Here is a 15,104-nt window from a genome sequence, read left to right as displayed (position 1 = left end):
TAAATGCATTTAGTCAGATAATATAATGTCTAGATGTCTTCCTGTGTTTAGAAAGATGGGACATCTAAGTATGAGTCATCATAAATTCATGATATAGGCCTATGTAAAAAAACATTTTAAATACACTGAAATTATTTGCGACTATATTGGATGGACTCTTGAATGTGGGAGTTTATCGTGACCACATCCACATGCATGCACGTAAACAAACACACACACACACACACACACACTCACACACACACACACACACACACACACACACACACACACACACACACACACACACACACACACACACACACACACACACACACACGATTCCGTGGGTTTGGTTGTTGAGACGCAGTAGCAGCGGTCTCTTTAACACCAGGGCAGATAGTCGATTGCCGAGTTCCATGGCTAAGATTAAAGCCTTCGAGCCTACATTAGCCACAACAATCGCTTCCTGATCAAGAGGATTCCCTTCAGTGGGGATACAATAACACATCCGTGAAGGTCCTCCGTATGCTTTGGCGGATACGATGGATTTCAACGTAAAGAAATTGGCGTCCGACGCGGGGGTGTTTTTCGGCCGAGCCGTTCAGGTAGGGCTTTCATATCTTCCATAACGCCGGGCTATAACGCCTATTCTCGGGTAATTGATAGTGATGCAGGGTAGCGGTGTGTGGTTGTAATGGTCGACGTAGGCCTGCACAGTAACTTCTTTAATAAATAAAAAAAATGTCGTTTTTGGCAAATAGTAGAACAGTATGGGTATTTCCAGTGCGTTGAAAACATTTGCCCCAGCGTAAGCCGATAAAGGTTTGTTAAGCCTATCTATTATTGATGGCTGTAGTCCAGTGTATCGACCATGTGACTGTCACCAGGAGACGGTCCAGTCCACTCTCCTTTCTCCCACTGAAGTTGCATTTAACTCTGCAGTCTATGATTTTGCATTCCCCCTCTTGACGGGAATGGGTCTTCTGTTTAACATTTCTATCGTGTGGTTTGATATTCTATTGGTCCTTTAACTAGCATCTTTATTGTACGTCAATAAAATGTTGATGAGTAAAATGCTTATAAAACTAGTCGGATCTCGTTTGCTATAAACATCAGGTAATCGATGATGTGGTGGATTATGAGTGCGGTACCAGTTTCATATTGAATCCAAGGACCAACGTCTCTAATGCATGGATGATGTGGCATTCTGTCGCACTACAAAAAAAAAATGCCATCAAATGTCAATGGAGCCCTCTGAGGTAGCTTTTGTAAAGCAACTAGTACAAACTACTACTTGGTGTTGGTTTACACTGCTTTATATAATTACAACGCTTTAGTTGGTCTTTCAGTGGTACTTTCTAGCAGATCTCCAACCTGATACCAGCCATTAAACAGGGTAGTGTTGTTGAGTAATATCCCCAAAATAAACATCTTATACATGAGATGGCCTATCAAATAATAGATTTTGGAAATGAAGGTACGTTGGCTGTAGTTAGCGGATGGGGATAATGGGTAATGCTTTGTCATATTCTATTGGCCCCGAGCAAATAGGCTCAATGCTGCTGAACGAGCCAGTCATTTAGAAGAGCACACCCAGATGATGGATAGATCAGCCTAAGGGTTATAAAGGGTAACCAACATCACACCTGCTAGTTAAATAGGCACCCTATAAAAAGATTAGATTAGACCGACCTCATTCTATGTCGTCTGTGGGTTTTTCTTTTATCCGTAAAGACATTTAAACAAGCTGCATCCTTTCACTGTATCGGTCACCATCATCCTTCCTAAATCTGTCTCACGCCGCAGGAATGTGAATAAATAACTAATTCTCACCCACATCTGCTTACAGATGTTTTAGAAAGACTTGCTTCATGTATTTCAAAGGAATGACTCAGTTACAAAGCTTCGTTGTTCCTCGGGTCTGTTGAGGGCTTTAGCCATTTATCAAGTCATTCATTTAATTGTATAGCTTGAGCAGTACAAAAGCCCTTATTTTAGAGCTTCACAATTCATTGCATATTAATCAAAATCCAGATTTTCTACCTCGGCAATTAGCTACTCAGGGAAGGGTGCCAATTATGTATAAACAAGAATGTAAGAGCATGTGGTCATACACTGAATAAACATTTTAACCATTTGCAAACTGACCATTGCTAATAGATCCTAAATTAATATCCCACCTACTAAAATATGCTTCATTTATTATTAATAACCCACTATATATCCCAAAGAAAATGTGCTGCCTGTGCTGGATTTATGTTGACCTTATTATTCTTTAACACATGTTTGCAATTTTGGGAGCATCCCTTACTTCTTCAAATGCGTTCCCTTTAGCTTGAAGCTCTGTGCTGTAGTTGTGTGACGTGAGCGTTGTCTCTCTTCTTTCTTCCAGTTCACAGAAGAGAAGCTGGGCCAGGCTGAGAAGACAGAACTTGACACACACCTGGAGAACCTGATAACCCGCGCAGACAACACCAAGAACTGGACCGAGAAGATCTTCAGACAAACGGAGGTGCTCTTGCAACCCAATCCGAGTAAGTCTGTTTCGTTTCATGCTTCAAGGGAAAGAAATATTGATTTGCAATTGCAATAAAATGTTCATGCAGGAAAATGCATTGAAAGTTTTACTTATCGAAAAACAAATAATTATTTATGATGCAATGCTAAACCTAGGGGATTCATTATTTTACTCATGTACATGCTTTCAGAAATGAATGCATCCCTTTACAAGGGAATTACGTTTTAAATTAATTGCTAGATGTAGCGATCCTGGTGCTTCTATTTGTGTGCTACTTCTTTTAGCATTCACAAAAAGCAGCTCTCCTCCTTTCAATTGTTTTAATTTGGTTAGGAAGTCTTCAAAAACTTCACTCTTGGCAAACATATAAAACAACCACTGAATGCTAAACTCTATCTCTTCAGGGTCCACTATGTAACTTTTCACTGCAGATGATTGCATTTAGTCAAACGTATGTCAGTCACCAGACTTCTATAAAATAAATGCAATCCATCCATTGCAAGAAATCATGCTCGCTCAATAAAATGTCTTCAAAATAATGCAAAGCCGACCAAATTTTAGCTTTTGGAGTTCTTAATTTCACTGGCCCAAGAGCCATTGCTCTCTGGTGCTGCTAGGAAAACTCTGACCATGAGATGCTAGTGTGCAAAGTTACATAGTGTCTCTTCAATCCAAACGTGGTGAGGATATGTATGTATGTGTATACGTGTCACATGGAGGTCTCTGTTGGATGGCCGTGTTGTCATGTTTAACCCAGATTTCTTTCACCCTTCACGCTCCAGTTGACCATACTGGTAAGTCAGTGTCTCATTTGTCCTGTCTTATCAGCTCCGTGAGGAGACAGTGTGCCGGAATATTCTCACAGCCCTTCCACATCTCACACTATCCTCCCTTGTTTTTTCTAGTCTGCTGATAGCCACAGAATAGTATATCAAAAGACGCCTTGTTCATTCACATTTAACTAGTCCACTGAATGACACAACTCTTTAGTTGTATTCTAATGATTTGAACACCAAAATTTGGCAATTTTAACAACATTTGACGACCTTATGAGGCCATATTCTAAATTCCAAAAGTTGTGATTTTGACTGGTCTGGTTGGAGTTTTAGTCCTGAAACTAGTTCACTCTTATCAGACTACAAGATAATGAACTCCTGTAGTCCCGGGACTAGCATTCACCCAGTGGAAATCAATGTGAATGAAATTGTCTACTACTGATTGTGTGCCCGGAATTGCTTAGAGCAATATGATATATCAATCTGAAGGATAGAATTATTCAAAAGATGATGATCATCATCTGTGGCCCTGTTTACATGTTACATTATCAGTGTGTTTTCGTCATTGAGAACAATGTTCATAATGGCCTCTTGTCTGTCGAAGCTGCTGTCAGCGATTTCTGCTCTCCCAACTGTGTTTTGATCTAGTTGTGTTTTGATTGAGTCTGAATCAAAACAAAGTGGGTCATCGCTGATTGCAGCTTTAATTGGTCATGCATCGAGTTTTATTGGAATGTCATTACCCATGACATTTCAGAACCGGTTTGTGATTTGCCCATGAAAAGGAATGTGTCTAGGTATGTTGGTGCAAGGGAAAAAAAGCAAAATAAAACTTAATTGTACAAAAAAAAAAAACACACACCAATGTACACAAAATAAATGTTGATTCTCAAAGTGTGCACAAAGGGGTGATAAGGTGTGGACCAGACCACACCGTGCGCACCAATACACCCATACAGCCGTCCGCGGCCCCATCTGTATCATTCATCACTACTTCATCACCCACTCTGTATTGAACTTAAAACAAATATGTGTGAAGTTAACTTAAAGGTAGGGGAGGCAATTTGGAGAAACCAGCCAAGGTTTGAAAAGTATCCCAACCGGAAAAAGTCCTTCCCTCCTCTCGGGCCTCCGGTCAGAGCCACTAACCCAAAGCATGTGACTAGCTCTGCCTAGACTAATTGGGTAAGACTCCGGTCATGCCCAATGAGTTCACGTAGATAGACAGACGTGTTGACGTGTAATTGGACAGGCCTGCAACAGCCAAAGATACTGTGTTTTTTGGTTAAATTATGAGATCTTTTGTTTTAGCAAATATTGCTTCTAAACCTAATGTCCTACCCTACCTTTAAAGTGTGTGTGTGTGAGTATACTACTAGAATTTCGATGAATGAGAATATCTTAAATTGCTGTCTCATCATGTGATTTTAAAGAAATGCAAGTGTATGAAGTGAAATGCAATAGTCAATTATCAGTCTGAATTAAAATGGCCCTTGTTTTGTGATTATATGTAATAGCCTTTCGACTTGATTTCAATATCTATCCATATGTGACATCACAATTCTCCAACCATATGTTTGATGTAAATGTCACCTCACTGGTGCTATCCATCGTAGGTCTGATCCAACGCTTGTGATTTCACAAATGGATAGATTTCACACCTGCTTGTATTAGGCAATTTATTTTTCTTACGAATGATAAATTATTAACTGTTCCATTGAAGCCTGATATCCGAGTGAAACCAAAGCCTTGTTTTGTATCACAACTAGAAGCCGGGTAATGGTCAACAGAGGGGAATTTAAGAATTTGAATTCTGTAAACAAGTGTGCTCATGTTGAGTTCAAACCCAAAGATGGTAACACCATATACCTTTTAGGATGTTATAAATATTATTTTCAACATATAAGTAGTTTGCATCTATCAATGGCCAAACTTGTTATTGTGACTTTTCATCTTTTTGTTTTCTCTTTTAACTGATCTTCTTGATAAAATCGCTCTCCTGCCACCCAGAAAAAGAAAATCCATGTGATATTGTATAAGCTATGCAACATCTTTATTATTTTTCAATCAAAATGTGTTCCATACTATTGATTATCAACCATCCAAGTCGTCAGATGTACACGCATCTCTCTGCGTAATATTTTCGAGTGGATAACATCTTATCCAATTTATCTTCATGAAATATCACCTTCCATTGGTTGACACCCACGATGACGTTATGTGCATATATTGACGTTGTGCTTGGCTCTATCTCTTCCCCTCGGGGTCCACAGGCGCCCGCATCGAAGAGTTCTTCTATGAGAAGCTGGACAAGAAGGTCCCGTCCCGGGTCACCAATGGGGAGCTCCTGGGCCAGTACATGCTGGAGGCGTCCCGGGACTTTGGTCCAGAGACCCCCTACGGTCAGTGCAGCCCGTGTCTCAGGCTCTGCCTCATCAGGCTGGAGCCCAGGTTACCTTTCAACACACACTTTTGAAGTCCAAGTGACCGCTCCAACCATTCAACATTAGACACACTTGGGAAGGGAAACACCAATGTTCCCACCCCTGCAGGTGTGTCCTACTCAATGTGCAGTTTTCATATTAGTTCGTTAATTTCTTATTTTGTCTTAATGTGCAATATCCCAGCATTAGAATAGTAGTACAGTTGTTGCATATTATGCCAATTGTTACGTGCATAAAATGACATATTTTGTTTATGTCTTTATTTGTTTTTGGTGTTTCAGATTTATTTCTGTCTATTTTATAAATGTTCTATCTTTAGCAGAGTCATTTTGGGACAGTAACAATTTCCCCGGGATTTATAAATTACTCGGAAACTGAATCAGTCCATAGGAAATTAACTTTGATGCACAACTCAAAAAAACACTGTGTGTGTGTGTGTGTGTGTGTGTGTGTGTGTGTGTGTGTGTGTGTGTGTGTGTGTGTGTGTGTGTGTGTGTGTGTGTGTGTGTGTGTGTGTGTGTGTGTGTGTGTGTGTGTGTGTGTGTGTGTGTGTGTGTGTGTGTGTGTGTGTGTTTATCCCAGGGTATTTATTCATACTTTGGATGAATAAATCACTCAACTTAACTCAACCATATGAAATCAACTTTGACGCACAACTCTCAACTCTGTTTGTCTGCAGGCAGCACCCTCAGCACCGTGGGGGAGTACCAGAGGAGACTGGGGGGGGCAGAGAGGGAGTTCCTGCTCACCTCCTCCATGAACTTCCTCACACCGCTACGCAACTTCCTGGAAGGGGACTGGAAGACCATAGCAGTAAGCACTGCTAGGCTGGCCCCCTTCTGTCTAATTCACTGGCGACCCACTGAAATGAACAGAAGGCCAACATTGAGTACTATAGAGGTTCTGAAAATGAGGGATTTACTGCAATTAAACACATTCATTATACTGGCATTATATCAGCCCATGCTTTTATTGGTATAATATAATTAAATATATATATATTAAATATAATTAACAGAACAGTTGTTATACACGTTTATTATTAGAATTATTTTATGCAAAAAACTACTTTCTATCAAACTACAATCTATGCACAACATTTTTTAAATGATCTGTAACATGTTTACCTTTTGGCCAATAGCAGCACCTGTTTCCTTGTTTTGTGAATGATGGATTATGATTACATGGGGCCCACAGTTTGTATGCTGTACATTCAGCGGTTATAATCGACACACACCCTGACTGTGATGTGCTTGTATTCGTCAGAAAGAGAAGCGGCTACTGGAGAACCGAAGGCTGGACCTGGACATCTGTAAAGCCAGGGTGAAGAAGTCCAAGCAGGCCGAGGCCAAAGCTGCGGTGAGGTTTTTAAATATATATTGAGTGGAAGACATGTTCCTGCAAACTGTGTCATCTTGCCTTGTGGAACCAATCCACTGAGAAGCAGGTTGTAGGAGCAGAATTCATGTGTGCACGTGTGCAGCCGATAATCATGCTTGTATACTCCTTCATACTTCGATTTCCAATGCCCCATCAGCTTTTTGTCTTTTTTATATTTGTATGTATTTTATTGTTTTCTCCTTCTGTCACCTTGTTCATCATTTGTCACGGCAATAATCTCCCTCGGGCCTCATTTTTAAACCATATTTTGAATCTCGTTGTCGCCACTATATTTGGCTGTCTAGATTGTTGGAGTGTATTGGTGAGGATGATGTATACTCACTCCTGTGCTTTCGTGTTGTCAGACTGCTCCAGATTTTCAGGAGACGAGGCCTCGCAACTACGTGCTGTCTGCCAGCGCATCAGCGGTAAGACACAAAAACACACACACATGCACACACACACACACACGGACACACAAGGATACACACAGACACACACGCAGGCACTTCTTAGTGCGTTCTCACACATCTAGATTGTTCTCCCTCACACACTCTTCTCGCTGTGCCCGTAAGCGTGACAAACACAACGCTCAAGCATCAGAATGTACCCACAAGACTGAATATTTTTGGCCCCAAATAAAATAAATGAATGTCGACAAGTAGGATTGTCACTTTGAACAAAATAATTTGAATTTCCCGTAACTGATGAAGCACCGTTTTATAAATTACTATTTAAATTGATTTGTTTTTTTCAAATATGCACCCATTTTCAAAAAAAGGGAATTGACGGTGCCTTCCAAAATAAACCTTGATGAGAATGACCACACGTCAATAGGGTTAGGGTTAGGGCTCACTGCACGTGTGACTTACTGGAAATGTGAAATGTCAGCGTTGGTAAAATAACAAAAAAGGTCAATACCAGCACTGATGAAGGTACGCTGGTCATAAATGAATTCTCACTCGTGATCAGAAAGTGAGAGGGCTTTAGTTGATGGAGCAGTGCGGGGTCCGGGCCCCCTTGTATAACTGTGCCGTGTTGCTTCCTTCCCGCGGGCCCCGTGCCTTGCTCACAGCTGCAGAGCAAGGAGGGTTGGGATTTTGCTGACTCCAGTGTTTCGGAGATCGAGAAGGTTGTCCGCCTTTGTGATGGCAAACAATGAACTGCCATAGCTCCTAGCTCCCTGTTTTGTTCCCTCCGGCGTGTGTGTGTGTGTGTGTGTGTGTGTGTGTGTGTGTGTGTGTGTGTGTGTGTGTGTGTGTGTGTGTGTGTGCGTGTGTGCGCATGAACGCCTGTGTGTGCGCATGAACGCCTGTGTGCGTGTGTGCGATAAGAGAAAATTGAATTAACATTAAAGGCAGAAGTAAGATAATCTATGGTCATGTCATTTAGTAAGGGTTAAACTAGCAACATTTAGTATTTCAATACAAATAAATAGAAATTTGGTAAAGGTACACCTTTTTTGCAACTGCTTAAAAAGAAACGTGTCATGACTGGCTACCTGACCTTTGTATAACTTTCAGTAGGGTTTGTATTATGCATTGATGCATAGATTTCACTCCTTACTTTCTACCCCCATCTACAGGTGCATCACAAATGTGCATCAGAATTCTCCTTTTTATATTATCAGTTTAACATTTCTTCTTGGATTAAAAGATTCCATCAAATCAAAAATTCCGAACTTTTGCAAATTTGAAGTGGAATTAATTGATACTAAAATGAATGAACAAAGAAATCGGTTAGCGAATCACTGTGTGGCAATTTAGCATGGGCTACGCTACGACACAATGCTTGGCATGTTAGCTGATCAGCTATCATGGCTATCTAAGATATTGTCCTACTGCCTTAAATCCATCATTCATGTTGTGTGCCTAGAAACCCTGTGTGGAAATGGTGACATCTCGTGTGATTAGCGTGTTTAGCTCTAGAGTACATACATAGAATGAGCTGGATTAATGTGAGACTAGATCCTGACTTTATATCTTTTTCTGTTTTCCCCACTGCATCCCTTAGCTGCTAAGTGAGGAGGTGGACAAAGTAAGTATGCTACATGCTACGGTCTTCTAGGTTAGGGGATGTCTCATCCATTGGAGTTTTGGCAAAAAGGTTCACCGCACATCCCCGTTATTAATTATCTTCTTGAGTGTTGTAATCTTCCTCCATTTCTCCCTTTTCATTTTTTTCCTTATTTGCTTCCTTCTCTCCTGTTGTCTTTCCTTCTCTCCTGCTGTCTTTCCTTCTTTCCTGCGGTCTTTCCTTCTTCCCTGTTCTCCTTCTTTCCTTCTTCCTTATTTACTTCTGTTTTTCCTCCTCTCCTCCCTTCTCTCCTTTCCTCCCTCCTCCTCTCCTCCTCTCTCCTCTCCCCTTTCCTCCTCTCCTCCCTCCTCTCCTCCTCTACTTTCCTCCCTCCTCCTCTCTCCTCCCTCCTTTCCTCCTCCTCCCTCCTCTTCTCTCCTCCTCTCAACTCTCTCCTTTCCTCCCTCCTCCCTCCTCCTCCCTCTTCTCTCCTCTCCTCCTGTCCTTCTCCTCTCCTCCTCTCCTCTCTCCTCTCCTCCTTCTCCCTCCTCTCGCCTCTCTCCTCTCTCCTTTCCTCCCTCCTCCCTCCAGGCGGAGCATGAGCTCCGTGTTGCCCAGACGGAGTTTGACCGTCAGGCGGAGGTCACCAGACTGCTGCTGGAGGGCATCAGCAGCACACACGTGAGTCCCCTGAATGCCAGTTTTCAAAATGAATCAAATTGGCTGGACGAGACAAAGACAAACGTTTTATTCTCAATGCGGTTTCAGTTTGATCAATGATCCGTTAGTCAAGACCGGTGGGGTCTCCATGGAGACAGGAAATCATAATTCCACAAATAATTTCTGACCAGTCACACACAATGTTCACGTTGCCTTTCACTGCATAGATGTCGGCAAGATGCTTAATCCTTGGTATCTTGTTTAATCTATTTGGCGGGAAGTCCCAACTCTTTTCCTCATTTCAAGTTTGAAAGCATTTATGAATTCCTATTTGTCACCGTCTAATGAAATCAATCATTTCAATCAAATCAATCATCTCTCTCTCTTCCCAGTTGAACCACTTGCGTTGTCTGCACGAGTTTGCCGAAGCTCAGGCCAAATACTACGCCCAGTGTCATCAGTTCATGCTGGAGCTTCAGAAGGAGCTCAACGGGTCAGTATTCACCGCTCGAAGGACGGTCGGATGTCAGACTATTAGAACTACGGCTGCTTAGTTACAATGCACGGATTACATTTAGATTCACTGACAGGGCAACGTTCTCTTTGTGCTTTAGCCACTCAAAGCTCGCCTCCCCCAAGGAGGCGAAAGGCACTAGAAGTGTTTAAAGCGATGGTGGGTTTTAAGTGAATGCCCGTCCATCTGTGCATTGATGCGTCTCAACTGCTTGCGGTTACAGTCTGCCGTCCACTGCCTTCCATTCCTCTGAATGTTTGGCGTACCCTCAAGAAATTCTCCCATCCGCTTTATTTACTCTGTGTCCTTTCCCCAGAGTCAACCTCCCATTAATATAGTTCGCCCAAAAGGGCTTTTGAAGTAGTTTTTCTTCTACAAAAGATGATGGGGAAAATGAAAAAGTGCAAGGCCTCGCTGTTAGAAAGAGAAACCAGCCATCAATGTGATGTTGAGGCCACAGACGACGCAGGCTTTGTTTCCTCTCTAACTGTTCACCTGCTACCCTGGATCTGTTTTCATTTTTGCTAGTCTACCAAGAGTCCATGACGTTTAGGGATAATCGTTCAATTTAAGCTTTTCGTTGTTTTTTTTCATTGGTCTAGAGACGAATAGTCCAAATGGTCTATTGATTGATATGGCAGCGTCCCCGAGACGACAAAAGCCGTACACTTTTTATTTGACTCGATGCCGATTGCCGATGGCTCTTGACAGTGGAGCTGAGGAGCAATGGCATAAAAATAAGAAAAATATAATAGATGCATCAATTCTTTCAATCTATTAATGTCTCCATCTATCCGTCAATCTCTCGTTTCTATATTAAACCGTTTAAAACAAGCTACTTTGCTCATTTTCATCCTTGCACATTTTTGGGGGTACATCTCTATTGCTGAACTCCACTGTGACCCACTTCGAACAACGGCGACGGCTCAATAAATGTAGTATAATGTACTGAGTGACCTCTTCCTCCTCCTCTCGACCCCCCAGGACGTCTGCCACGGCCGCCCCCTCCTCCTCTGCCGCGTCCGCCTCCGCGGCGCCCCCCCGGCCCGACAGCGTGGCCATCGAGGACATGATCCTGCCGGCCACGGGCACCAGGAAGGCCCGGGTGCTGTACGACTACGACGCCCACGACTCCAGCGAGCTGTCCCTCCTGGCCGACGAGGTACGGCCGCGCCCTCCCTGACACCGTGACCGCACGGTTAACACAGAGCCCTCTTCCCACCAACGCGGCCCGGTGGGGGCCCGTTTTGAACCAGAGATATTTGACCCAAAATAAGTTGATTTGGATTGCGAGAAGTCTGTTCCCGCCTGGCACTGAAAGATGTCGTCGTCGTCGTCGTCGTCCCCCCCCCCCCCCCCCCCCCCCACACACACACACACACACACACACACACACACAACCCCGTTGATGACACATCATTGCTTACAATGGAACCGGTTCATCAAGCGCGGGTAATAAGATGGAACTGGGCTAATGGAGTCATTAGGCGGATGCTCTGCTAACACTGTAGACTGGCTTCTCGTCAGTACAAAGTCATTAATGAGCCGTTCACAATTGGTTTGTGAATGGTGAATTACTTAGACATTTTGTATTGCTTATAACATTACAGATGTTTGAAATGAATTGGTTCATTATTAGAAATATTTGATTAACGTGCATTTAAGATGTTGTAAATAAGCTGTTGACAAACATTTTTCAGCACCTAAGCTAAAGTTGCAGCTTATTCCAGTATATTTCTGATTAAACGCATTGCCTAATGCCCAAAAGGCTTACTGATTGATTAATACTTTTTTATAAATACTTTTCACTTGCTCATTAATGAGTTATTCTAAAGTGGTACCGACACCTTTTGTCTCAAGAAAACATTCCAGGAAATTGCTGTAGCTGCAACCAAAAATCTCGTATGTGTTATTAGCGGTTGTGCAAGCAGTGACCGTAGGTATCTTGCGTCAAAGTGTTTCCTAAACCCTGCAACAATTTCTGAAATGCCACAACTATGCTACAGCGCAGTATGGTGCCTTCTAGACAAACGATGACATCGCTTTGGCCATCAATACGGCTTTAGTGCTGTTATAGTCTGAACCTTTGTGGCTGCAAGTTCCTTTAGATGAGTAAAGCGTAATCCTGTCTTGTATGCACCTTGCTACATTTCTCACAATGTAGTATGAAGCTGGTGTTCAACTGTCAAAGATGTTCTGTGTGCGCAATCTTTTCTCAATTTGCATTTATTCATTTACTAGCATTCTTTGATTTTTTTATCAATCGTTTTCATTTTTGCGCAGGTGATCACTGTGTACACGGTTCCCGGCATGGATCCTGATTGGCTGGTCGGCGAGAAGGGGAACCAGAAGGGCAAAGTCCCGGTCACCTACCTGGAGTTGCTGAGCTAATGGACACGCCCTCACGCACATGCACACGTGCACGCACATGCACATGCAGGCATACACGCACACACACACACACATGCGCATACACACACATGCATACACACACATGCATACACACACACACACGGGTGTATAAACGTCTACCTGTTGCTAAATAGTGTGCATCATGCACCCCAAGGTTTAGTCAAAGTTGAAGGAAAGGTTAATTAAATTGGTTCAAATAGACTTCTCATGTCTAGTAAAGTGTGTGTGACGTTAGAAACAAGTCACGGTGAGATTTGGGTCGGTAAATGTAAATGAACGTTTCTCGTCGGTGTAGATTGTGTTAGTGGATCATTGGATTGGTGATAGTGTTGGCAGTTTGGTGTAAACTACAGGTTAAATAGGAATTAAAGCCTGAGAATAACGTATAGAATATTGAATTTAGAATAAAGAACATATAATACATAAAGAACCAGCCTTTGACATTTCATCGGTTATATATTTATGTATTCTAGATAGACATTAGAAATATCTAATATTTGCCTAGAAGCTGTGGTATTGTGTTCACAATAATTTCCATATTTTCTAAAATTACATATAATCCAATGAAAATCACAGGAAATAACAGTAATTACATGCTGGATTATTTTTTAAAACCAATTTGAACAGCCTTCGAGCGTTTCCCGATACACTCCAGCCAGACAGATGTTTGTCAATATTACAGTTCTTTAGTGTTCTATTTTGTTGCGTCTCTGACGTTCGACCAACGTACAAATCAAAACGTCACCAAGGGCTGAAGCACCCCAAAGGTTTTTCTTTGAAAACACATTTAACGATGGAGGATTGGTCCGGATCAGAATTAGTGCTGTCAACATGTTACAGATGGGATCAAAACACTACACGAGCCTTTAGTGATTGCACAAGGAGGGAGGGGGGGGGGGATGATTGGGAGAGGGGGGGGGGGGGGGGGGGGGGGGGGGGGGGGGGGGATGATTGCTGGCTTCAGTCAACAGGAACTGTTTGACTAATGGAGACTCTATTGGCTATATTCTTAGACTTTAAAATATAAATCTGTTAACATTTGATCATAAACAAAAGTTACAATAGTTAATATATTATTTATAACATATTGGAAGGATATTATTAAGGTGTTATTATTATGTCTAATCTGATTTAGTGTAGACATTAACTGAATGGCAAAGATAAGGCTGGCAAACGAATATGACCTATGAATAAATTATATATTGAAAATAGCGGCAATATCAATTTGACTAATATATAATGGCATAATGCGTGAAGTTGCCTTGTAGTCTATGTGGCATGTTTGTGTTTCTCTCCCATTCTGTCTCCATAACACGCGTCTTTATTTCTAGAGGATGCCCAAGAGTCCGACTGCTGCTTTTAGCAGAAAGACCAGTGAGAGATGAGCGGTATTGGTTATCATAACCGGGTTTGGCATCTGGAGGTTTGCTATCACCGCATTTGTAGACTTGGCGTTGCATTTGGTTTCGCTGTGCGGTTGACGTTTTCAGAAGGTTAACAGCGTACGATAATAAGTGTGTCATTTGAACGCAAGCGCTGCGGACATTGTAGTGCACTACTTTAAAGTTTAAGTTTAATGTCTTATTTATGTTCAATATGTATTTCATGAGGTTATCATGTGAGAGGCAAGTGTGTGAGAAAAGGAGAGCAGGAGATGGGAAACATGTGTTTTGTTTTTGCACAATACCTTGAACTTGAGTTTGTTGCCCAAGTTACCCGGATATGTCCAGTGTTTTTGTTTTTTTAATTTAGGTGGTTAATGTTTTTGAAATACTGGAACTGTACTTCAAAGTTTTTGTTCCCTTTTGGTCAACATTCAACATTTAGTTTACTGTTCTTAAAGTCTCTTGTATGCGGAGATTCCTTATTACAATCGTAAAAAGGAATAGCCATTTTTATTTATTTGATCCTAAGTCATTATCTGTTGTCCTGTGTGTTTGTGTGTGTGTGTGTGTTAACTATCTGCCTGCTCTTCCTTGTGATGTCCTTCAAGCCTAAGTTAACTCGATGTGCACATTATGTCTGTTGCCTTTTTAAATGTGTTTCACAGCAGGTATTTGAACTTGATCAGAAAATATTTGAGTTTAGAAAGAATCAAATATCTCCAAATGGTGGATTTACTGGAAGGCACTGCATATTCTCTCTGGTTTGATGTGCAATAAAAATGCATGTGTGATATTGCACAGTGAGTTCTGGTTTGAATTTTCTTCAACTGAGTGCATGGAGGCAAAAACCGCATAGTTAAGTAATCTGCTGACAACGGGTATTTGTGGTTCCCATTCAGGGGCGTCAATAGGGCTGGTACATCTGAAAGCATCATGAGATGTTTTGTTGGTAATGATGTGGCATCATAAGAGGTTTTGTGAGTGGTTGATGTTAAAATGTAAAGGGTGTGCTACAGA

General features: G+C 41.9%; 1 protein-coding gene across 3 annotated transcripts; it reads left to right on the top strand.

Annotated features, from left to right (window-relative positions):
- The first annotated feature begins 198 nt into the window (after positions 1-198).
- On the top strand, positions 199-14,885 carry sh3glb2b (SH3-domain GRB2-like endophilin B2b). 3 transcript variants are annotated; one of them, XM_060049910.1, is made up of 12 exons: positions 199-587; positions 2,375-2,516; positions 5,550-5,678; positions 6,400-6,533; positions 6,987-7,079; positions 7,466-7,528; positions 8,176-8,232; positions 9,114-9,137; positions 9,708-9,797; positions 10,169-10,269; positions 11,275-11,452; positions 12,574-14,885. In XM_060049910.1, exons 1-12 carry the CDS (start codon positions 525-527, stop codon positions 12,679-12,681), a joined length of 1,182 nt encoding a protein of 393 aa, XP_059905893.1. In that variant the 5' UTR covers positions 199-524; the 3' UTR covers positions 12,682-14,885. The 3 variants fall into 3 exon arrangements, with proteins under 3 accessions (XP_059905893.1, XP_059905895.1, XP_059905894.1); XM_060049911.1 differs by lacking the exon at positions 8,176-8,232 and having other exon boundaries at positions 201-587; XM_060049912.1 differs by lacking the exons at positions 8,176-8,232; positions 9,114-9,137.
- Positions 14,886-15,104: the final 219 nt, after the last annotated feature.

Source organism: Gadus macrocephalus, chromosome 4 (genome assembly GCF_031168955.1).
Source record: "Gadus macrocephalus chromosome 4, ASM3116895v1".
Lineage (NCBI taxonomy): Eukaryota > Metazoa > Chordata > Actinopteri > Gadiformes > Gadidae > Gadus > Gadus macrocephalus.
The sequence above is the reverse complement of the archived record's forward strand: the minus strand, read 5'-3'. Positions and strand labels throughout refer to the sequence as shown.

What these genes read in the sequence shown, in the direction of transcription:
- sh3glb2b (XM_060049910.1), top strand. Translation starts at nt 525, where the DNA reads ATGGATTTCAACGTAAAGAAATTGGCGTCCGACGCGGGGGTGTTTTTC. An exon ending in TGGTCCAGAGACCCCCTACG is followed by an intron (nt 5,679 to 6,399) that starts GTCAGTGCAGCC and finishes GTTTGTCTGCAG; the next exon opens with GCAGCACCCTCAGCACCGTG. An exon ending in CTTCAGAAGGAGCTCAACGG is followed by an intron (nt 10,270 to 11,274) that starts GTCAGTATTCAC and finishes TCGACCCCCCAG; the next exon opens with GACGTCTGCCACGGCCGCCC.